General features: G+C 40.2%; 1 protein-coding gene across 4 annotated transcripts in view; it reads left to right on the top strand.

Annotated features, from left to right (window-relative positions):
* The window catches only part of SORCS3 (sortilin related VPS10 domain containing receptor 3), a 580,244-nt gene that overhangs the window by 395,312 nt on the left and 161,937 nt on the right, over positions 1 to 22,995 (top strand). For all 4 annotated transcript variants that reach the window (XM_032880553.1, XM_032880561.1, XM_032880570.1 and 1 more), the window contains one exon: positions 16,379 to 16,443. In XM_032880553.1, coding sequence (XP_032736444.1) covers positions 16,379 to 16,443 — 65 coding nt within the window. The remainder of the gene's footprint in view (positions 1 to 16,378; positions 16,444 to 22,995) is intronic.

The raw sequence follows: 22,995 nt of genomic DNA, 5'->3' as shown, positions 1-22,995 counted from the left end.
TTTAGAAAGTTTTCCAAGAGATTATACTATTCTGTCAGGGTCCGGAGCTTTCATGGAAGGTAGGTGTTGAACTGGGCCATGAACAGGGAATATGCAGAGTGGAATGGAGGGAACATTCCAGCAGGGGGGTGGTCTGAGCAAAGACATAAAGGGGGAGAATGTGATGTGAATTGGAGAAATCTTTTGAGATAAGATTGTTTTTGTAAATTTAAAGGTATAGCTGACCAGTTCGCAAAAGCATTTGTACTTTGGCCTTACCACTGTTTTACCCTTGGTACCATCCTCCTGCGTCCCCAGTGTCTAATTTTCTTCTTTCTGGTGAAGACTTTGCTCTAGGAGTCACATCCACAAGGAAAAAAACATGCACAGAAGTCTTGCCTTGTCGCTCCCCCCGGGGAACTGAGTGTGTGAGGAGAAGTTGGACTGAATGAAGTTCCAAATTGGCTTGTAAGGCCACAGGATGCAGACTTGCTATATCTTTGGACAGTTGGGGAGGCTCAGTTTTCTGTGAAGCGGTTGCACGAGATCAGAGTGTCTCAAAGGTGGCTGCATTCAGCCCTCTCAGACACTGTTGCGTCTTGGTGAGCAGCTCACAATTCCTGATGAGTCCTTGTTTGACCAGCTTATATGTTAGGACTTGGAGACTGCCTTTGAATAGATGGTGTAGTTGCCCAAAAATACATCTGAAAGCTACTTGACCTTTTTCAAGTGTTTCCATCATGAGTCCTAGGCCCTGAAGTGGGTTCCTTCCCTGGAGGTGTGGCTCTGGCTTGGCTCCTTACTACCTTTGTTCCCTGTGTCCTTGGTCCTGGCTCAGAACTCAAAAGACTGTCAGTTTGGAAGAATAACCATAACCCTCCTTTCACAGGATCCTTGTGTGCTGATGTTAGGCTTGTTAATTTTAAGAAAGTTAAATATCCTCAGGAGGATGGCATCATCATCATCAAATGATCCTCACACATCATTTATGCCTTATAGATTTTTTTCTCCTTTTTAATACCTCTTGAGAGATCTACATGATAACCATTATCTGGGGCACAGTCAGGAGAGTGAAATCTCTTTTGGCCTGAAGAGAGGTTGGCCTTTAAGACTCAAACGTGATCTCCAGGCTTACAGAGGGCCTTACAAGGTTTGTCTGACTGAAGGGGAGTGTTGTAATCATTCAATCATCAAATACGTAGTGATGGTCTACCATGTGCCAAGCACTGTGTTGGAAAATGTCAACAGAAGATCCAGCAGAAGCCCATGAGATCAAGGATTGGGTCTCACAGGCAGAACAAGGCAACCACAGTTCAGTGTCATGGTTTCTACCCTGGACAGGAGAGCAGGCTGTTAAAGGGACCCCAGACAAGGCTTGGTCCCCAGGTTTGTGGTATATAATACATCCAAAGAGAGGGGGGAAGGTGTTTACACTGGATCTTCCAGCAGGGCCTTTCCAGATCTAGTGCCTGGAACAACGCTGTGTGGTTCAGGGCTCTACAAACGTGGAGCTGAGGTCTGAGGGCACACAGGAAAGCAGATTCATTTATCCTGCCCTTCTAATGAAAAATAATAATAGCTAAACTGTGAAGAATGCTTTCTGTGTCAGGCACTGTTCTAAATGTTTACTACTTAGCTCATTTAATCCCATAACTGTGTGAAGTCAGTGTTATGATCTTCCCATTTCACAGATCTAGAGACTAAAAGTCATTATTGGCACATATGTGCAACAGGGAGATTGCAGAAAGGGGCCTGATCTTACTTTTCTTGAGGAAGAATGGGAAGATCCACTGGAAAAGATTAGTTTTTCCTCAATCATGGGTGTTAAGTTTTGGGAAAACTTTGTGATAGGAGAATTAACCGCTGAGGAATTTTTACATACTTATAGGGGCTTTCATAGATTCTTACCTCTTCTTGATACGGGTTCTTTTAAATTCTGTTTTGTAGTCACTTCATTAAAATCAGGAATACAGGGACGCCTGGGTGGCTCAGTTGGTTAAGCGGCTGCCTTCGGCTCAGGTCATGATCCCAGCGTCCTGGGATCGAGTCCCACATCGGGCTCCTTGCTCGGCGGGGAGCCTGCTTCTCCCTCTGCTTCTGCCTGCCTCTCTGTCTGCCTGTGCTCGCTCACTCTCTCTCCCTCTGTCTCTGACAAATAAATAAATAAATAAAATCTTTAAAAAAAAAAAATTAAAAAAAAATCAGGAATACACATCACTAGATAGAGGCACTACTGATGACTTGTTTTCAGTTGACATTGGTAGTAATCCACACATAGATAATTTCTCTTTATTGTCTATTTTTATTTTTTGACTTATAAAAATAATTTTTATTAATTACAGAAGTAACACATGTTCTCTTAAAAACAAAATATTTCAAAAATTTATGGTAGAGAAAAAAATTAAAATACCCCATTTTTGCACTTCCTGGGGATAATCACTGTTAATATATTGGTTCATATTATCTCTATCCCCCTCAACACATATTAGTAAAAATATTGTATCTTTCACAAGGTGAAAGAACATTATTAATACCATAACTTGATATTTTCAGAGTATATCTTAGCTCTACTTCCATATATTTTGATTTTTTAAAATTTTTTACTTTCTTAACATTTAACGTATTATTTGCCTCAGGGGTACAGGTCTGTGAATCATCAGTCTTACACAATTCTCATCACTCACCATAGCACATACCCTCCCCAGTGTCCATAACCCAGGTATTCTATCCCTCTGTGTCCCCGCAACCCCCAAGCAACCCTCAGTTTGTTTCCTGAGATTAAGAGTCTCTTATGGTTTGTCTCCCTCCCTGGTCCTATCTTGTTTCATTTTTTTCCCCTCTAATTCCCCCCATGACCCTCTGACACTGCCTCTCAAATTCCTCATTTCAGAGAGATCCTATGATAATTGTCTTTCTCTGATTGACTTATTTCATTTAGCATAATCCCTCTAGTTCCATCTGCATCATTGCAAATGGCAAGATTTTGGGGGGTTTGATGGCTATATAGTATTCCATAGTATATATATATATATATACCACTTCTTCTTTATTCATTCATCTGTTGATGGACATCTAGGTTCTTTCCATAGTTTGGCTGTTGTGGACATTACTACTATAAACATTCAGGTGCATGTAGCCCTTCAGATCACTACATTTGTATCTTTAGGGTAAATACCCAGTAGTGCGATTGCTGCATCATAAGGTAGCTCTATTTTCAACTTTTTGAGGAACCTCCATACTGTTTTCCAGAGTGGCTGCACCAGCTTGCATTCCACCAGTAGTGTAGGAGGGTTCCCCTTTCTGTGTATCCTCACCAACATTTGTTGTTTCCTAACTTGTTAATTTTAGCCATTCCGACTGATGCGAGGAGGTATCTCACTATGGTTTTGATTTGTATTTCCCTGATGCCAAGTGATGTTGAGCACTTTTTCACGTGTCTGTTGGTCTTTTGGATGTCTTCTTTGCAGAAATGTCTCTTCATGTCTTCTGGCCATTTCTTGATTACATTATTTGTTCTTTAGGTGTTGAGTTTGATAAGCTCTTTGTAGATTTTGGATACTAGCCCTTTATCTGATAATTTATTTGCAAATATCTTCTCCCATTCTGTCAGTTGTGTTTTGGTTTTATTGAATGTTTCCTTTGTTGTGCAAAAGCTATGATCTTGATGAAGTCCCAATAGTTCTTTTTTGGCCCTGCTTCCCTTGCCTTTGGCAATGTTTCTAGGAAGAATTTGCTGTGGCTGAGGTGGAAGAGGTTGCTGCCCTCATTCTCCTCATGGATTTTGATGGATTCCTGTCTTACATTGAGGTTTTTCATCCATTTTGAGTCTATTTTTGTGAGTAGTGTAAGGAAATGGTCCAGTTTCACTCTTATGCATGTGGATGTCCAGTTTTCCTAACACAATTTGTTGCAGAGACTGTCCGTTTTCCATTGGACATTCTTTCTTGCTTTGTCAAAGATTAATTGACCACACAGTTGAGGGTCCATTTCTGGGCTCTCTATTCTGTTCCACTGATCTGTGTGTCTGTTTTTGTGCCAGTACCGTACTGTCTTGGTGATTACAACTTTCTAATAGAGCTTGAAGTCTGGGATTATGATGCTGGCATCTTTGGTTTTCTTTTCCAACATTCCTCTGGCTATTCAGGGTCTTTTCTGGTTCCATATACATTTTAGGATTATTTGTTCCATGTCTTTGAAAAAAAAAAGATGATATTTTGATAGGGATTGCAGTTAAACATGTAGATTGCTTTAGGTAGCATAGACATTTTCATAATATTTGTTCTTCCAATCAATGAGTATGGAATGTTCTTCCATTTCTTTGTGTCTTCCTTAATTTCTTTCATGAGTACTTTATAGTTTTCTGAGTATACATTCTTTGCCTCTTTGTTTAGGTTTATTCGTAGGTGTCTTATGGTTTTGAGGGCAATTGTAAATGGGATTGACTCTTTAATTTCTCTTTCTTCTGTCTTGCTGTTGGTGTATAGAAATGCGACTGATTTCCATGCATTGATTTTATATCCTGACACTTTACTGAATTCCTGAGTTCTTGCAATTTTGGAGTGGAGTCTTTGGGGTTTCCACATAAAGGATCATGTCATCTGCAAAGAGTGAGAGTTTGACTTCTTCTTTGCCGATTTGGATGCCTTTAATTTCTTTTTGTTGTCCGATAGCTGAGGCTGGGACTTCTAGTACTATGCTGAATAGCAGTGGTTATAGTGGACAACCCTGCCGTGTTAGGGGAAAAACTCTCAGTTTTTCCCCATTGAGGATGATACTTGTTGTGGGTTTTTCATAGATGGCTTTGATGATATTGAGGTATGTACCCTCTCTCCCCACACTGTGAAGAAGTTTAATCAGGAAAGGATGCTTTACTTTGTCAAATGCTTTATCAGTATCTAATAAGAGTATCAAAAGATTTTTATTCTTTCTTTAATTAATGTATTGTATCACATTCATTTGCAGATATTGAACCAACCTTGCAACTCAGCAATAGATCCCACTTGGTTGTGGTGAATAATCCTTTTAGTGTACTGATGGATCTTGTTGGCTAGTATTCTGGTGAGAATTTTCTCATCTGTGTTCATCAAGGATATTGGTCTGTAATTGTCCTTTTTGATGGGGTCTTTGTCTGGTTTTGGCATCAAGGTAATGTTGACCTCATAAAATAAGTTTGGAAGTTTTCCTTCCATTTCTATTTTTTGGAACAGTTTCAGGAGAATAGGTATTAATTCTTCTTTAAATGCTTGGTAGAATTCCCTGGGAAGCCGTCTGGCCCTGGGCTCTTGTTTGTTGGGAGATTTTTGAAGACCCCTGCAATCTCCTTACTGGTTATGGGTCTATTCAGGTATTCTATTTCTTCCTGGTTCAGTTTTGGTATTTTGTGTGTCTCTAGGAATGCATCCATTTCTTCCAGATTGTCAAATTTGCTGGCGTATAGTTGCTCATAATATGTTCTTATTATTGTTTGTATTTCTTTGGTGTTGGTTGTGATCTCTCCTCTTTCATTCATGATTGTATTAATTTGGGTCATTTCTCTTTTCTTTTTGATAAGTCTGGCTAGGGCTTTATCAATCTAATTAATTCTTTCAAAGAACCAGCAATTAGTTCCATTGATTTGTTCTACTGTCCTTTTGGTTTCTAAATCATTGAATTCTGCTCTGATCTTTATGATTTCTCTTCTTCTGCTGGGTTTAGGTTTTCTTTGCTGTTCTTTCTCCAGCTCCTTTAGGTATAGGGTTAGGATGTGTATTTGAGATCTTTCTTGTTTCTTGAGAAAGGCTTATACCGCTATATACTTTCCTCTCAGGACCGCCTTTGCTGTGTCCCACAGATTTTGAACAGTTGTGTTTTCATTATCATTTGTTTCCATGAATTTTTCAATCCTTCTTTAATTTCCTGGTTGACCCATTCATTCTTTAGTAGAATGCTCTTTAGCCTCCATGTATTTGAGTTCTTTCCAACTTTCCTCTTGTGGTTGAGTTCTACATTCAAAGCATTGTGGTCTGAAAATATGCAGGGAATGATCCCAGTCTTTTGGTACCAGTTGTGACCTGATCTGTGACCCAGGATATGATCTATTTTGGATAATGTTCCATGTGCACTAGGGAAGAATGTGTATTCTGTTGCTTTGAGATGGAATGTTCTCAATATATCTGTGATGTCCATCTGGTCCAGTGTGTCATTTAAGGCCTTTATTTCCTTGTTGATCTTTTGCTTGGATGATCTGTCCATTTCACTGAGCAGGGTGTTAAAGTCCTCTACTATTACTGTATTATTGTTGATGTGTTTCTTTGATTTTGTTGTTAATTGGTTTATATAGTTGGCTGCTCCCATGTTAGGGGCATAGATATTTAAAATTGTTAGATCTTCTTGTTGAACAGACCCTTTGAGTATGATATAGTATCCTTCATCATCTCTTATTATAGTCTTTGGCATAAAATCTAATTGATCTGATATAAGGATTGTCATCCCAGCTTTCTTTTGATGTCCACTAGCATGGTAAAATGTTTTAGAACCCCTCACTTTAAATCTGGCTGTGTCTTTGGGTCTTGTTTTTTAATTCATTATGATACCCTGTGTCTTTTGATGGGGACATTTGTCTCATTTACATTCAGGGTAACTGCTGAAAGATATGAATTTAGTGCCACTGTATTGCCTGTAAGGTGACTGTTACTGTATATTATCTCTGTTCCTCTCTCTTTGCTTAGAGGAGCCCTTTCAATATTTCCCATAGGGCTGGTTTGGTGTTTGCAAATTCTTTTAATTTTTGTTTGTCCTGGAAGCTTTTTATTTCTCCTTCTATTTTCAATGATAGCCTAGCTGAATATAGTATTCTTGACTGCATATTTTTCTCATTTAGTACTCTGAATATATCATGCCAGTCCTTTCTGGCCTGCCAGGTCTCTATGGATAGGTCTGGCAATCTAATATTTTTCCCATTATATGTTACAGACCTCTTGTCCTGAGCTACTTTCTGGATTTTCTCTTTGTAACTGAGACTTATAAGTTTTATTATTAGATGATGGGGTGTGGACCTATTTTTACTTATTTTTGAAGGAGGTTCTCTCTACCTCATGGATTTTGATACTTGTTCCCTTTACCATGTTAGGGAAATTCTCTGCTATAATTTGCCCCAATATACCTTCTACCACCTCTCTCTTCTTCTGGGATCCCAATTATTCTAATATTCTTTCATCTTATAGTATCACTTATCTCTCGAATTCTCCCCTCATTGTCCAGTAGTTGTTTATCTCTCTTTTTCCAGTTCTTTATTCTCCAACATTTGGTGTTCTATATCACTAATTTTCTCTTCTGTCTCATTTATCTAAACAGTAAGAGCCTCCATTTTTTATTGCACTTAATTAATACCTTTTTTGATTTCAGCTTGGTTAGAATTTAGTTCTTTTATTTCTCCAGAAAGGGATTTTATTTCTCCAGAAAGGGATTCTCTAGTATCATCCATGCTTTTTTCAAGCCCAACTAGCACCTTGATAATCATCATTCTGAACTCTAGTTCTGACATATTACCAATGTCTGTATTGATGAGAGGTCTCTTGCTGTTGGTACTGCCTCTTGTTCTTTTTTTTTGTTCTCTAGTATCATCCATGCTTTTTTCAAGCCCAACTAGCACCTTGATAATCATTCTGAACTCTAGTTCTGACATATTACCAATGTCTGTATTGATGAGGTCTCTTGCTGTTGGTACTGCCTCTTGTTCTTTTTTTTTGTTCTCTAGTATCATCCATGCTTTTTTCAAGCCCAAATAGCACCTTGATAATCATCATTCTGAACTCTMGTTCTGACATATTACCAATGTCTGTATTGATGAGGTCTCTTGCTGTTGGTACTGCCTCTTGTTCTTTTTTTTTTTTCTGCTTTGTCATTTTATCCAATAAGAATAGGTGAATGAGAGAACAGAATACTAAAAGGGTAGCAATGACCCCAGAAAAATATACACTAAACAATTTGGAAGAGACCTAAAACTGGGGGAAGAAGAATGGGAAAAAAAAAAAAATATATATATATATATATATTTTAGACTGATGACTAGAACAGAGCCATGTACTTGATTTTAGATACATTTTGGTCTGTAAGAAGAAACTCTCTCCCAAAATTTTATAGAAAGGAAAGCTTATATATATACAAAAATAAGAGTAATCATGATGATGGATGGAATATGACTGTAAAGATAAAAATTATAAAAGATCTAAAAAAGGAGTTGATAAGGTAAGAAGTTGGTTGAAAAAGAAAAAAAAAGAGGAAATAATGTGATCAGGCTGGAGACTAGAGTAAAGCCATGTGCTATATATTTTGATCTGTTAGACGAATCTGTATCTCAAAATTTTAAAGAAGGAAAAACCTATATATATACAAAAAATAAGGTTAAATACAATGAATGTATAGATTATGACTATAATGGTGAAAATTTAAAAAGATATTTTAAAAAATTATTGATAATATAAAACAGTTAAAAAGGTTAAAATAGGAAAGAGGAAAAATTTTTTAAAATAGAGCAAAAAAACAGAGTAAGAAAGAAAGAAAATTTTAAAAATGTAACTTTGAAGACTAAGGAATCATGGGAAAAGAGCCATGAATTCTATCTGTTGCATTCCCCTAGTTCTGGCATTCCACAGTTCTCATTGATTGGTGAACTTGGTCTTGTCTGGATGTTCTTGCTTATCTTCTGCGGGGAGCCCGTTGCAGTGATTCTCATGTGTCTTTGCCAGAGGTGGAATTGCACCGTCCTTGCCAGGGGCCAGGCTATGTAATCTGCTTGGTTTTGATCTCAGGAGCGTTTGTTCCCTGAATGCTTTCCATAGAGCTCTGGAGAATGGGAATGAAGATGGTGGCCTCCCAGTCTCTGGCCGGAGAAGCCGAGAGCTCGGGGCCCACTCCTCAGTGCGCCCTCAGAGAAAAGCAGTCAACCGCTCCCATCTCCCAGGTCTCCGGCGGCACCCGAGCTTACCCAGCCTGTGACCAAGTGTTTCTATCTCTGGCGCATGGCCCCGTGTGGAGTCTCTAAACCCAGTGGATTCTTACAGCATGCTCCTGACCTGCTCCTGGAGGAGGAAGGTGAATCTCCCTGCATCTGCCACTTGTAGCATCCCCGTTCAAAGAGCAATGGCCTGACTGTGCCTCAGAGTATGTTTTAAGGTAACTCCAAGCTGAGAGCTCACTCCTTAACTCTGTCTCTGCAGCCGGCTTCCCCGCTTCCATACTTGGGACTCTTCCACCTTCAGACACCCCTGTCTTTTTGTGTCCCCACGTGTCCTGAGACCACACTGTCCCTTCAAGGGCTTCACCACCCGCTTAGCCTCTGGAGCGACATCCCTCTGTGGAACAGACTTCTGAAAGTTCCGATTTTGTGCTCTGCTGCTCTCTCCTTTGCCAGGAGCTGCCCCCCACCCGCCCCTGTGAACTCTCTTCCTATATATCACCTCGGATTCACTTCTGTGCACTTCCTGCCTTCAAGAAAGGGGTTGATTTTCTGTTCCTATAATTGCTGCTCTTCTCTTTGCTCTTCTGTTGAGTTTGTAGGTGTTTGGAATGGTTTGATGACGATCTAAGTGAACTCCTTGGATCCGAGTATTTAGGTCTCCTATTCCTCCACCATCTTGCTCCTCCCTGATAATTTCTCTTTATTATCTATTCATTTTAGAACCTTTCTGGTAGTTTCCCTTCATGTAACTTCAATAGGATGCTTGCAAATTCATTTTTACTTTATTGCAGACATTAAGTTTGATGTGTCCCATGGCTAGTTCTGTACTGGGTACAGTTCCTAGACTTCTAGTCCACCCTGGCCTCATGTGGGTCCTGGAAGTGTGAAGGAGCTTGTATGGTTGCAATGGAAGAGGTGTTGGGGGCTATGTTTAACCTTGTGGGCCTACCTGAGCAAGCATGCCTCTCACCCTCCGCCCCCTACTCATGGCAGTTTCATAGTGCCTCTTATATATGTCTTGGCTCATTCCATCCTCATAGACCCAAAGGAGACTCAAGCTCAAATGCCACATTTTCTTTTCCTCAACTGTATTTATCCTCCTGAGGCTTCTGCAAAGATCTCCATTGATTATTTCTCTATTATTGGCCCAACTTCCTTGTTCTGTTCCCAACATTTCCTTCTTAATTATTATCACCTATAAGAAGGACTTCTGGTTCATGTCACCTCAAATCAAAATTTTCTGAGACACTGTACTGATAACGTACACAGAGTGCATGTGTATTTCCTATAATACTGCCATAAAGAACTTCGTATGGAAAGAGAGGAGGCAATGGGGCAAGATGTTTCTGGTACTTGATTCTGGGAGAGATGGTTATATCCAAACCTCTCACCAGCCAGGAGAGGCAGCTTACCTGGGAAGTTAATCTCCTGGCTCAAAGCCACCTAACTGCTTGAGTCTAGGTTTTGCTGCTTATTACTAAATTCCATGCCTCTTGGCAAGTTGCTTAATCTCTAGATGCCTAATTGCACCCTTTTAATATGGAAAGTATGGAGCTAGATTGATTCAGGACTCTTTGGGTTGATATGAAGATTCAAGATCAACATTTAAAACAAGGTCTGACCCACAGTACTAAGTCTATCAATTGTTATTATCACATGACTTTAGGCATGTTACTTAATCTCTCTTATTATCCCCATTTACCAAGAGTGAGAGTTCGATGAATGTTACCTTCCTTAAAGAGTCATTTTGAGGATTTTTTACAATAATACATTTAAAACGCAAACAGGATGCCTGACATATGAATGGTTGCTTTGTCCATTAGCATTTATCCTTATTACCATATGCACTTTTCCCCAAATTTTCCCAGGTTTATCCCTTACAACTTCTGTCTACCCTCGGAAAAAAAATCACAAAATATATACATCTAGTATTTCTTTGCTTGCTGTATTTGTGTGCACTTTTCTTACTTTAAGTTTTAAAAAGCAGGGTCTTTAGGGGGCCTCAAGATTAGGGACTGGAAAAATTAACATCTGAATTAATAGACTGAGTAAAACAGATTGCCCTTCTTATCAGGAAACTCAGAGAGTTTCCTGATAAGGTGATGTGCCCTAAATAATAGTAGTTCATAAGCATCTCAGCAATGTTGGCCCTAAGGGAGGAGGGGAAATCTATGTGTCCTTATTTTTGCTGCCTTGTTAGCAAGGGAGACATAGAACCCAGGCAACAATTAAGTGTGTACAGGTAAGGCACTTGTTCTCAGCTGGGGGCAGTTTTGACCCCAAAAGAGAGTAGGCAATGTTTAGAGACAGTTCTGGTTATCAGGTCTGCAAGGATGATACTGCATATAGTAAAGGCCAGTGATTCTGCTAAATATCTTGCAATGTCTAGGATGGCCCCCACAACAAAGAATTATCCAGGCCAAAATATCAACAGTGTCAGTACTGAAAAACCCCAGGCTAATGCCAGCAGTATGGCTGAAAGTAGGCAGTGGCCTTCCTCTATTGCTGGAAAAGGGCAAGAGGATTCTTACTGACAGTACCCAAGGTCCTCTCCTCCACCTCTCTCCAGCTGAGCCACTTAATCTCTTCTCCTGTGGATTCAGATACAGAGCAGCTTTGAAGTACGAATTTCTTATCCTTATCATTTAATCTGAAGGTACCCCTAATCTTGAGCTGTGTGTGGTAGTAAGTATTAGACAAAGATAAATAGAGTCTCTATTTTTAGGAAACTCACTGTCTGATAGGTTGTGTATTAATAAGAATCAAATTCTTTGTAATTCATGACTTAAGTAAATACAGAAACACACACAGCTATGCTATGGGCTTACATGGGAAAATGGGCTGTATTGTTGGAATGGGACTAAGAAACAAATTTTATTAGTCAGGGCTTTCCAGAGAAACAGACCAGTAGGATATGGAAGAGATAATAGTATATGCAATCAGACCAATAGGAGGGTGGGGGAGAAGCCTGGGAGAGAGAGAGAGAGAGAGATTTATTAGAAGGAATTGGCTTATCTGATAATGGAGGCTGAAAAGGCCCACGTTTGCTATCTGCAAGTGGAGATTCACAGATAGTGGTATAGTTCCAGTATGAGTCCAAAGGCCTAAGAATTAGGAGCACTATATGAGTGCAGGAGAACACCAGTTTCCCAGCCAGAAGGTATTAGGTAGAGTTAGTGAATTCTCCTTATTCCTTTTGTGCCATTTAGGACTCCAATAGATTGCAGGAGGCCCACCCATATGAGAAGGGCAATCTGTTTTACTCAGTCTACTAATTCAGATGTTAATTTTTCCAGAAACATCCTAGAAGACACATCCATAATAATGTTTTGCCAGATATCTGGGCATCTCATGGTCCAGTCCAGTTGACACACAAAATTAACCATTGCACAAATGGATTCAGATTGAAATACCTTCTGATGCATCTAGCTGCCAGCCTTCTATCTCTCAGTGCATTTCTTGGTTTGTATGAATCCCCCAGCTCCACATTTTATGTTTCTATGTCACAGTTTGGGTCTTTTTCCATGTATATCCATTAAAAAATTAATTATAGTTAATTTAATATCTTTTCTTTTACCATTTATACTAGGCTTATCAGTGATTTATCTATCACCATTACAGCATTATTCTGAATTGACTATATATTTGTATTTACTAGTGAGTTTTATACTTTTTAAAAAAATGTTTTCCTGTTACTAATCAGCATCCTTTTGTTTCAGCTTGAAGAACTTCCTGTAACATTTCTTTTAAGACTGATCTCTGCAATGACCTCCTTTTGCTTTTGTTTGTCTAGAAAGCTCTATCTATTCTGAAGCTCGTTTTTGCTGGGTAGAGTATTCTCAGTTGATTAGCAGGGGGTTTGTTTCTTTGTTTAGTACTTGCATATATCATCCCATACCCTTCTGGCATGTTAAGTTGCTGTTGAAAAATCTGCTGATAATCTTATGGGGATTTTATTGTATATAAGAAGTGTTTTTTCTCTTGCTGTTTATAAGATGTTTTACTCATGTTTAACTTTTGATAATTTAATATAGTGTGTCTTATGTAGTTCTCTTTAGACTCCTCTTTTCTCGACCTCTCTGGGCTTGCTGGGTCTGGATGTTTGTTACCTTCCCCAGCTTAGGGAAGTTTTCAGCCATTATTTCTTCAATGTCCCTTTCTCTCTCCTTCTGAGACTCTTACAATGAGAATATTAGTCCACTTGATGTTTTCCCATAAATCCCTTAAAATATCTTTACTATTTTTTTTTAAATTCTTTTTTCTTTTTCACTCCTCTGGAGGAATTCCACTTCCATCCTAGAGTTCACTGATTCTTTCTCCCACGTGATCAAATCTGTTATTGAACCCCTCTATTGAATTTTTCATTTCAATTATTATACTCTTCAGATCCATGATTTGTCTTCAGTACTTTTTAATATTTCTATATCTGTTGAAATTCTCATTGTTCTCATGCATTGCTCTTCTGACCTCAGTAAAGCATCTTTATGACCATTATTTTGAACTCTCTATCAGGTAGATTATTACCTCCCATTTCTTTAAGCTCAGTTCCTAGAGATCTATGTTGTTCTTTTGTTTGGAACCTAATTTTTTCTGTGTTGTTTTGTTTGTTTTCCACTTTCCTTGACTCTTTGTGTTGGTTTCTGAGCATTTTTTAAATAACCACCTCTTCCAGGGGCGCCTGGGTGGCTCAGTGGGTTAAAGCCTCTGCCTTTGGCTCAGGTCATGATCTCAGGGTCCTGGGATCGAGCCCCACATTGGGATCTCCGCTTGGCGGGGAGCCTGCTTCCCTCTCTCTCTCTCTGCTTGCCTGTCTGCCTACTTGTGATCTCTCTCTCTCTGTCAAATAAATAAATAAAAAATCTTTAAAAATTAAAAAAGAACAAAACAAAATACCTCTTCCAGTCTTGACAGAGTGATCTCATGTAGGAGAAGAACCTCACAGACCAGCCTGACTGAATTCTTAGCTGTCTCTCAGGTCTGTGATTGTCCAGGTGTCCTTCTTTGTTCTTAGTGGCATTTAGTAGTTATGAATGTCCCAAGACCTGTCCGTGAGGATTGCAGTCGGCATCTAGAGACAAGCTGAGAAGCTGCATCCTCAGGTACAAGCTAAGAAAGTATAGTTAAGCTTTCAGGGAGAAACTTTTTGGCCATCTCCCTCCAAGCTGGCCCCAGGCAGGTAGTCGCCAGGTGCTGGGATGCTCTTGTGCCCATTAAGAACTGTTTCTTTGCTTGCTGCAGTCTTGCTCGTGTCTCATTAATGCAAGGCTCATGTCTCATTAATGCAAGGCTAGTGTCTCATTAATGCAAGGCCCATTAACTGCTAGCACCAGGTGATCCAGGGGCCCATCCCTCAAGTGTTAGCTGTAAGAGCTGGGGTGCCAGATATGTGTATAACTTCCTTTCAGGGAGATACTGCTGACTTGATTGTATTATTGGAGCAGGCTGGTGGGAGAAGGGTCTGCTAGCTTCCCCAGTCTGTAAGGAGGATTACCGATAGCCCCCAGGTATCTGCTAATTTAGAAGCTGGGCCCTGGGCCCTCAGGTGGTGACTTTAATGTATGCAGATAAACCCTTTTCAGGGAACAACTGGGAGATGGGTGTTCTTAGCTTGTTGCCTCTGCACTGAACCTTGGGGAAGTAGATGATTAAGAACTGCTTCTTTGTTTGCTGCAGTCCTCTGGGACTCATGAGTGAAGCCCTGTTGGCTCTCAGAGCCCAACGATCTGGGGACCCATTCCCTGGGGAGCAGCCCTAAAATCTGCGGTGTGGTCATGTGCACAACTCCTTCCAGAGAGCTACTGGCAACTTGGAGTGGGCTACAGAGAGAAGACGAGAAAGGTGTCAGTGGGCTTCTTAGGTCTCTCGGTAGGATCACCGTCAGGCTCTTGAAGCCTGCTGAATTAGAAGCCTAGCCCTTAGGTAACAGCTTTTAAAGAATGCAGATAAAGTACTTCCAGGGAAAGATGAGGAGAAAGCGCACTGACTTCTAGGCATCGTTGCAGTGAATGCTTGTGCACCCATGATAAATTGCTTCTTTGTTTGCTATCCTCTAGTGGGCTTAAGCCCCATTGGCTTTCAGAGGTAGGTGTTTTGAGAGCCCTTCCCTCTGGTGCAAGCCTTTAAAGTTGTGTTGTTGATGTGGAGACCAAACCCTTTGCTCATGGGTGAGAAGCTGGGAGTTGGATGTTCCCTCCTGGTTGTGTGGCACTATGGTGGACAGGGCATGGGGGGGTATTATTCATAGTGAGAGGTGTCTAAGCTTTTTCTACCCAATTTGATGGGGGATCCCATTTTCCCCCTGCTTCCTGTTTTCTGTGCCTTTCTCCCCTCAGCACAGGTGTCAGATACTGAACTCTGCCTAATATAGTAATGGCCTCAGTGCCAATGAGAAGTATAGAGATTTATGGGGTGGAAGATTGGGTTTTGAGTTCTTAGGTCTGTTTTTCATAGGTTTTTCTATGTTCTTGCTGTATGGGTTATCCGCAGTTGGTTCTCACTGTTTAAATTCTACTTTTCTTTCTGACTTGCCACTTCTTACCTCCTGAAGATAGGAAAATAAGAAAGCCCATCTTAGAATATTTAAAATAAGGGAAAATAGATTGTAAAAGCTTGCTAAGAGAGTGGATTATGTGATCTCTCTAGTGCATGAATGTTTTAAGGTCTATGTTGCCTCTTTTAGCTGACTTTTTGGGTCATCCTCTGGCCTGGATATTTCACATGGGGGATGGCTGACTGGGCTTTATGTGTGCAAGGTTGGAGGCCCACAAGAATTAGTTTGTAAGGATTCTCAGCTTGTCTTCTTTTGGCTATTAGCCATAGACCTTAAGCTTTCCCACCCTCATCCCTAGGAGATTTTTGTTCTTGTCAGATCAGATTTTAAATGTTACCATACATTCATTGTTTCTGGGGCAGGAGGAAGGAAGGGGAGACAGCATTGAACTCAGGAGGGCAACAGTGCCCTGAGGCAAACAGCTGGGAGTGGAGTCTAAACCACCCTCCCCAGAGGACAGGACAGGGTGGGCAATAGCACACTCCCAGCAGGAGGACAGAGCGGGGCAGTGTACTCGAAGGAGTCAGGTGCAGCAAGACCTGGGGGAGGAAGGATGTGGGCGGTGGGAGTTGGGGGGAAAAGGAAGATGGTGGGAAGAGAGAACTGCTTAAGTGCCAAGTGGTGAAGAAGAGGCAAGGCCAGAGGTTTGGTCCTATATTACTATGGACTTTGTCCTCTTTCATGGTTATTTTTTTAGAGAGTCACCAACTCCCTGACACCATTCCAGGGCTCCTGAGTTGTGAGCATTACAGGTGACAGCTGTATCTGCCAGGCTCACCAGTGGCCATACTCTGTGGGTCCCCTCTGGAGAAAGTGGCTTTCTGAGTAATAGTCAGCCCTGAATGCTTTCCCGCTTTTGCCATCTGCCATCCATGTGGTCACTGAGCTTCTGTGTCTCCTTCCTTCCCCAGGTCGGTGGCTGGATTGGATAAGGAAGCGGACCTGGTGCACATGGAGGTGCGGACCACCGATGGATGTGAGTGCTGAGGCTGTGGGTGAGGCCAGGGGAGAGCTGTGTGCAGGTCCCTCTCCTCCCCCAATTTGCATTTTAATGGCTTGAGAAGATGAAAATCCCTGGGCTCCATTACTGCCAGATCCATCCTATTTCCCAGAGTAGGGGGAGAGGCCTCTGGTCCTGAGGGAGACGTTTCATTGAAATAAACCCTCAGGAATGAATTTTCTGGGGATGTGAGTTAATGTGATGAATTTTGAGGCTCCTGTTAGTAATTTCCTGGCATCTTCAGTGTAATTCGGATAGGAGTGTCCATAGCTCATCATGGTACTTTGCATTCACACAACGAATTGCAGGGGCTGCTGGCTTTCAAAATGAACCCTTCATATAGTCAAGCTTACCTGAAAAAGTCACTGGGAAATTTTTTTCCAAACTGTTTATTCATTCATTCCACAAATATGTACGGACAGACTACTGTGTGCCAGGCATTGTTCTAGGCCCTGGAAATACAGTAGTGAGCAAACCTATATTGTCCCTACAGACAAGCAGTAGAATCCCAGGATCTTGAACCCATGACCCCTTTGTACATTGTGTACCTGTGTACATCTGACACTGAATTTTACTGATAGTATATCATTTTGCACTGCTTTAAGCATTTTATTCTTCCCAGAGTTGCTCATATTATTATAAGGCTCTTCCCTACCCAGGAAAAATCAGCTTAAAGTCAATTTAAACATACATGATATATGTGAAAATATATGATCTATATGAAATAGATAAAAATATAATTAACATAGGTCAACAATAGAGCCAAATAATCTATAGAAATAGTAGTGATGGAGGAATGCAGCAGAACAGGCCTCTGCTTGGGAGTTGGGGTCTTGGTTTCTGTCACTCACTAGACATGAGGTCTGGGGAACTCCCTCCGATCTCTGTGCTAAGTCCCTCCATTGTTTGATTATACTCAGCCTTGCCCTTCCCACCTCAGAGTTATAGGCTGACCAAGTGGAGGATGTTATAGAAATTATAAAATGTAAAGATGTTAGGGAGTTCCATTTTGACTTGGCTGTGGGTGTTGGGGATCCTTCAAAATACTTTAAGTAAAACTACATGTGCTTTGTCCATGAGAAATCTACTGTTTTTGATACCAAACACAGGTACCTGCCAGAAACATGCATTTTGGGGAATATTTCATTTGCTCTGTTTTTATTTCTAAAAGACTTAGAAGATAGTCACATTTGTTACTGTATGTCTGACATTCTGCTGAGTACTTGATTTTTGTCTTTTTCTGTACTCTGTGTGTGTGTACATGTGCACGTATATGCACGCACAAGTGTTTTAATTGGTCTTATTTGGTTCTTGAATAAGTGCAAGTCTCTAAAGCAGACAAGAATGAGGGGTGGTCCACACTCTTAAAAATAGATTTTTTTTTTTTAACAGAAGAACTATTTAAGGCTTAGGAAAATAGGGGCACCTGGCTGGTTTAGTCAGTTAGGTGTCTGACTCTTGGTTTTGCCTCAGGCCTTGATCTCAGGGACATGTGATCAAGCCCCACATCGGGCTCTGCACTCAACCTGCAGTCTGCTTGAGATTCTCTCACTCCTTCTCCCTCTGCCCCTCCCACTTGTGTGCACGTTCTCTCTCTCTCTCTCTCTCTCTCAAATAAATACATAAATCTTAAAAAAAAAAAAGACTTAGGAAAATAATACTACATATTCAAATTCGCTGATCATAAGGGTGGTAAAACTTGGGCCCAAAATGATATGATCTGACTCTTACTGCTTAGAGAGAAACTGGGGGAAGAGTGAGATGTAAGGGTATGAAGGAACAAGCCAGGACAGCAGCAGGAGAGTGGATAGTAGCTCTCAGATGACCCACTGGCCAGTTTTCGGGATGATTTCTGCCTTGGCATTGCTTCCCATGTCAAACTTGTTTATGCCTTATATGTGATCTGTGCTGGCTATAGTATTTTAGAATTGGTAATACTTGATAGGATTGTCTGACCTCCTACCTAGTGTAGGAATCCCTTCCCTGAAAACTTTTGACAATCTGTCCTCAGGTTCCCTGGCTTCAGCCTTAATTAGATACATCCTTTTCTGCTGCTGGACAGCTCTCATGTTTTGTTTTATTAAGCTAATTTCTTACATTAAGCTTAAACCTATTTTCTGAAAGTTTAAGAATTCTGATCCAAATTTGGTTAAGGCCTGTGGTGCAGGACTGCTGCAAAATTTTATGAGATTAAAAATGTAAAACACATAGAATAGTTTCTGGCCCATTGTCAAGAATCAAAGAAAGCAGACAGAACTAAAACAGGGATAAAAGTCATGTGCCACACTTAAGTTATAGTATATATTAGTTATGTTCCATTTTCTAGGTTTTTTTAAAACCAGTTTTTCAATAGTTAATCTTCTCTCAACTTTGTGAGTTGGCTCCAACTCACGTTTATTTAGAGATGCATATAAGAAGACTGCATTAACCTGGAGGCGCTGTATTTTACATATCCTAATGAAATGCATGATGCCTTTCGTTGGTGATATGTGGTGAGAGCTTTCTTACTTATAAACCCACACATACGCACACATCTTCATCTTTTAATCATCACAAAAAGGCATGGCATGTATTTTAATTCCTCCTTTTTTTTGGATGTGGTAGTCTGAACTAAGATTTGCCCAAATTCATGCAGCTAGCAGTGACAGAATAAAAACTAAAACACGCTATTTCTTAATACTCTAGAAATAGAAGGGAACCTCCAACAAAAGATGTCTACCAAAAACCTACAATTAACATCATATTTAATGATAATATACCGTATGCTTTCCATATAAGAAAAGGAAGAAGGAAGGATGTTTATTTAGTCTTACACACATATTCAACATCATGCCAAAAGTCCTAGCCTGTGCAATAAAGAAAAATGAAATGTGAATGCACTTCATATAGATTGCAAAGGAAAAATTAAAACTCTTCTTATCCTCATTGACATAATTTTCTATGTAGAATATCCCAAGAAATCTACAAAAATAAAAAACTCCTAAAACTAGTAAGTAGGTTGAGCAAAGTGGCAGGAGACAACAAATTCAGTGGAGAAAGGATGTAATTTTTAACAAATGGTATTAAAAAAAATTGGACAGTCATATGGGGGAAAAGTGAACTTCAACCTGTGATTCACAACTTATACAAATTTAACTAAAAATAGATATTTCTAAATATAAAATATAAAATTATGAAACATAAAAGAAAAAATGTAGGAGAAAATCTCCACAGCCATGCGTTGGCATCAAGAGCAAAGTTGACAAAATAAAGAATTGATAAATGGACTTCATCCAAATTAAAAAACATTTGCTCTGCTGAAGACACAGTGAAGACACTTGGAGAAAATATTTGCAGATTACATATTTAACAAGGGACTTGTCTTGGAATGTATAAGGGACTTTTAAAACAGCAATAGGAAACAACCAATTTTTAAAAAATAGGCAAAAGTTTGAAGAGACCACTTACCAAAGAGGATCCAAGAATGACAAATAAGCACATGAAATGATGTTCAACTTCATTAGATGTTAGGGAAATGGAAATTAAAACCATAGTGAGATATCATTACATACCTATTGGAACTGCTAAAATAACAAGACTGGTAATACCAAGTGCTGGTAAGGATGGAAAGCTCTTAGAGCTCTTATATATTCCTGGTGGGGATACAAAATAGAACAGTCACTCTGGCAAAACATTTTGGCAATTTCTTATAAAGTTACACAAACCTTATGATTCAGCAATCTCACTCCTGTGTATTTACCCTAGGGAAATGTTATAATCACACAAAAACCTGTACACACAAGTCTGTAGCAGACTTAATAATCGCCCAAAACTGGAACAACCTAAACATCCTTAAATATCCTTGAATGGGTGGCTGGATAGGCAAGCTGTCATACATCTGTAAAAGAAAATAGATGAATTTCAAAGGCATTATACTGAGTGAAATATGCCAGTCTCAAAAGCTTACATACTGTATGATTTCATTTATATGATCATATGGAAAAGGCAAAACTGTAGTGATGGAGAAATAGATCATTGGCTTCCCTGGTGAAAGGAGTATTTCCCAAGAAAGCAGCATGAGGGGATTTTTCAGGGTGATATAAATATTTGGCATCCTGACTGTGATGGTCACATAAATCCATATATCTGGTAAAACTTAAGAACTGTACACCAGAAAAATTACTGTGTATAAATTGAAGGAAGTTTGTGTTAAAAAATAATACTAAAATAAATATTTAAGAAAAAAGGGAGGATGCATGACTGGCTTGGTTGAAAAAGCATGCAATTCTTATTCCCTGGGTCATGAGTTCAAGCCCCATGTTAGATATCAAGGTTATTTAAATACATATTTTAAAATAATACTAAAATAACCTATAATGAGGAAAAACTAGAACACAGAGTTCTTGACTTCTTGTTCTGTAGAACTTCCTACCTTTTGGGGCACCTGGGTGGCTCAGTCGGTTAAGTGGCTGCCTTTAGCTCAGGTCATGATCCCAGGGTCCTGGGATCGAGCCCCACATTGGTCTCCCAAGTCAGCAGGGAGCCTGCTGCTCCCTCTCCGTCTGTCTGCCTCTCCCCCTGCTTGTGCTCTCTCTCTGTATCAAATAATTAAAATCTTTAAGAAAAAAAAATTATATATAAAAAAGAACTTCCTACCTTTTTTGCTTAGTTAATTAGTCTCTCAATCCATTTATTTCTTCTTTTATTCAACCAGTGTTTATTTAAAATCTGCATATTCTGGTCCCTGAGGGGGAATAGAGGTGAATGTGATATCTCATGGAGCTTGTAGACTGGCTGGGGAAACATAAGCATTTGAGTAATTCTAGCACAAGCTGACAGGAACATTCATAGAGTTGGACATATGTTCAGTTACAAATGGGAGTACGGCTAATAGTCTAAGAAAGTTGGGGGCACCTTCTCAGAAAGACAGAGTGTTTGATCTGGCACTTCAGGGATTATTAGTAGGAATTTATCAGAACATTCTAGATAGAGAGGAGAGACTCACATGTGCCAAGAGTTCACCCATAAAGAGTGGTGTGTGCAAGGTTGTGAATTATGGTCAGTGGCTGTCAGAGATGGAGAAAGAAAAGGCCAGTAAAGATAGGCTGGCGTCGTCCCATGAAGGAATGGGTATGTAATGTACTGAGCCAAGCACGGAATGCCATTTTTACCTTTATAATGAAATAGCTTTCATGTTACAATTATAATTTCTTAGCTGTGACCTTAGATATGGATTATACTAGACAGTCCCACGTGGTTGCTTCAAGTTTCTTTCTCTCTGCCTCTTCTGTCTGCGTGCTTAATGTTTAAGCCATAGCAGCTGACAGATGAAAAGCAAGCACCCATTTCAGCTTATTCAGACCACAGCTCTGAGAAGTTTCTCGAACACTTCTATGCCCCTGTTGGGAGCACAAGGCATCTTTGCTATGTTTCCCCAGTCCCCCATCCTGCCTAACTTGGCTTCTAACTCAGGAGTGGTGCTGGGAGAGACAGAAGGGGCTGGCTTGTGCCTGACCTCCTTGACCACGATGGGGGAAACGAACAATGAGAGAATGGCATCTTTGATGAGCCCAGATGGTATCCTGCACCCTGCTTCTTGTGGTTGGGCCATTGGTCAGAGAGACTTCTTAGTCACTCCTAGCTCTGTGTCCAGGTGTTCTCTTGTCTGGTGACACTGTGGTTGCTGAGATATCTTGTGCTTTCTACTTGCCAGAGAGGCAGGGGGGCCTGGGCAGAGTGCTGGAATGAGCACACTCTCCATGCCCTGGGAGAGGGTTGAAAGGTCCTGGACCAGGGGCGGGGGTCGGGGACAGAGGGGTGAAGAAGGCACCGGAGGCACTACATCCCTCCAGCTCTGTCTCCATGGGGACCATGTGTGCAATTTTTGTTTATCCTTTTGAGAAGCAGGGAGAAATGGTCTTTCAGATATTTACAGGCAAACAGACTGGGAGACTAGGAATGTAGATCTCAATTTCAGGTTTTCCACCCAGACGCTGTATTTCCAGGAAGCAACTAAAATTGTTGAGGTTCCTGATCCTTCATTGTAACATGAAGCAGGATTAATAATTTATTCATTTTTCTTTCTAATTCCTTTATAGGATACTTACTGGGCATCTACTGGTTGCTGGTCATGACACGGGTTTCTAGAAATAGAAAGAGGAAATAAGACCTGGTCTCTGCCCCCAAAGTCTGTATTCTAAAGATGGATGACCCAGCAGTACCTGGATAGCTGGGAGCCTTGAAATAGTTACACACAGGACATGTTAGGAACTCACAGGAGAGGTTACTTCTTTATATATGATATATTTGAAGTCAGTTAAAACTTAGAGTTTTATAGCCCTTTTGTTTTGTGATTCATGTGTTTAAAAGGAAAATTATTCTCTGAAAAAACTTAAATCAAAAGAATTAGTAAATGTTAGATAATTGTTACTTTCCATCCTCTGACTTTCCTTTGTTATTCTCCCTTTTTTTCCCCCCATGTTGGAGAGCCTGTTCCTTAATCAGCCCCTTTCAGGCCATTTACCCTGTGTTCTGAATCTGCCAATTACT

Source organism: Lontra canadensis, unplaced genomic scaffold, assembly GCF_010015895.1.
Source record: "Lontra canadensis isolate GAN:19392208 unplaced genomic scaffold, GSC_riverotter_1.0 scaffold3, whole genome shotgun sequence".
In the NCBI taxonomy this organism is placed as follows: domain Eukaryota; kingdom Metazoa; phylum Chordata; class Mammalia; order Carnivora; family Mustelidae; genus Lontra; species Lontra canadensis.
This window is presented reverse-complemented; position numbering and strand designations above follow the sequence as displayed.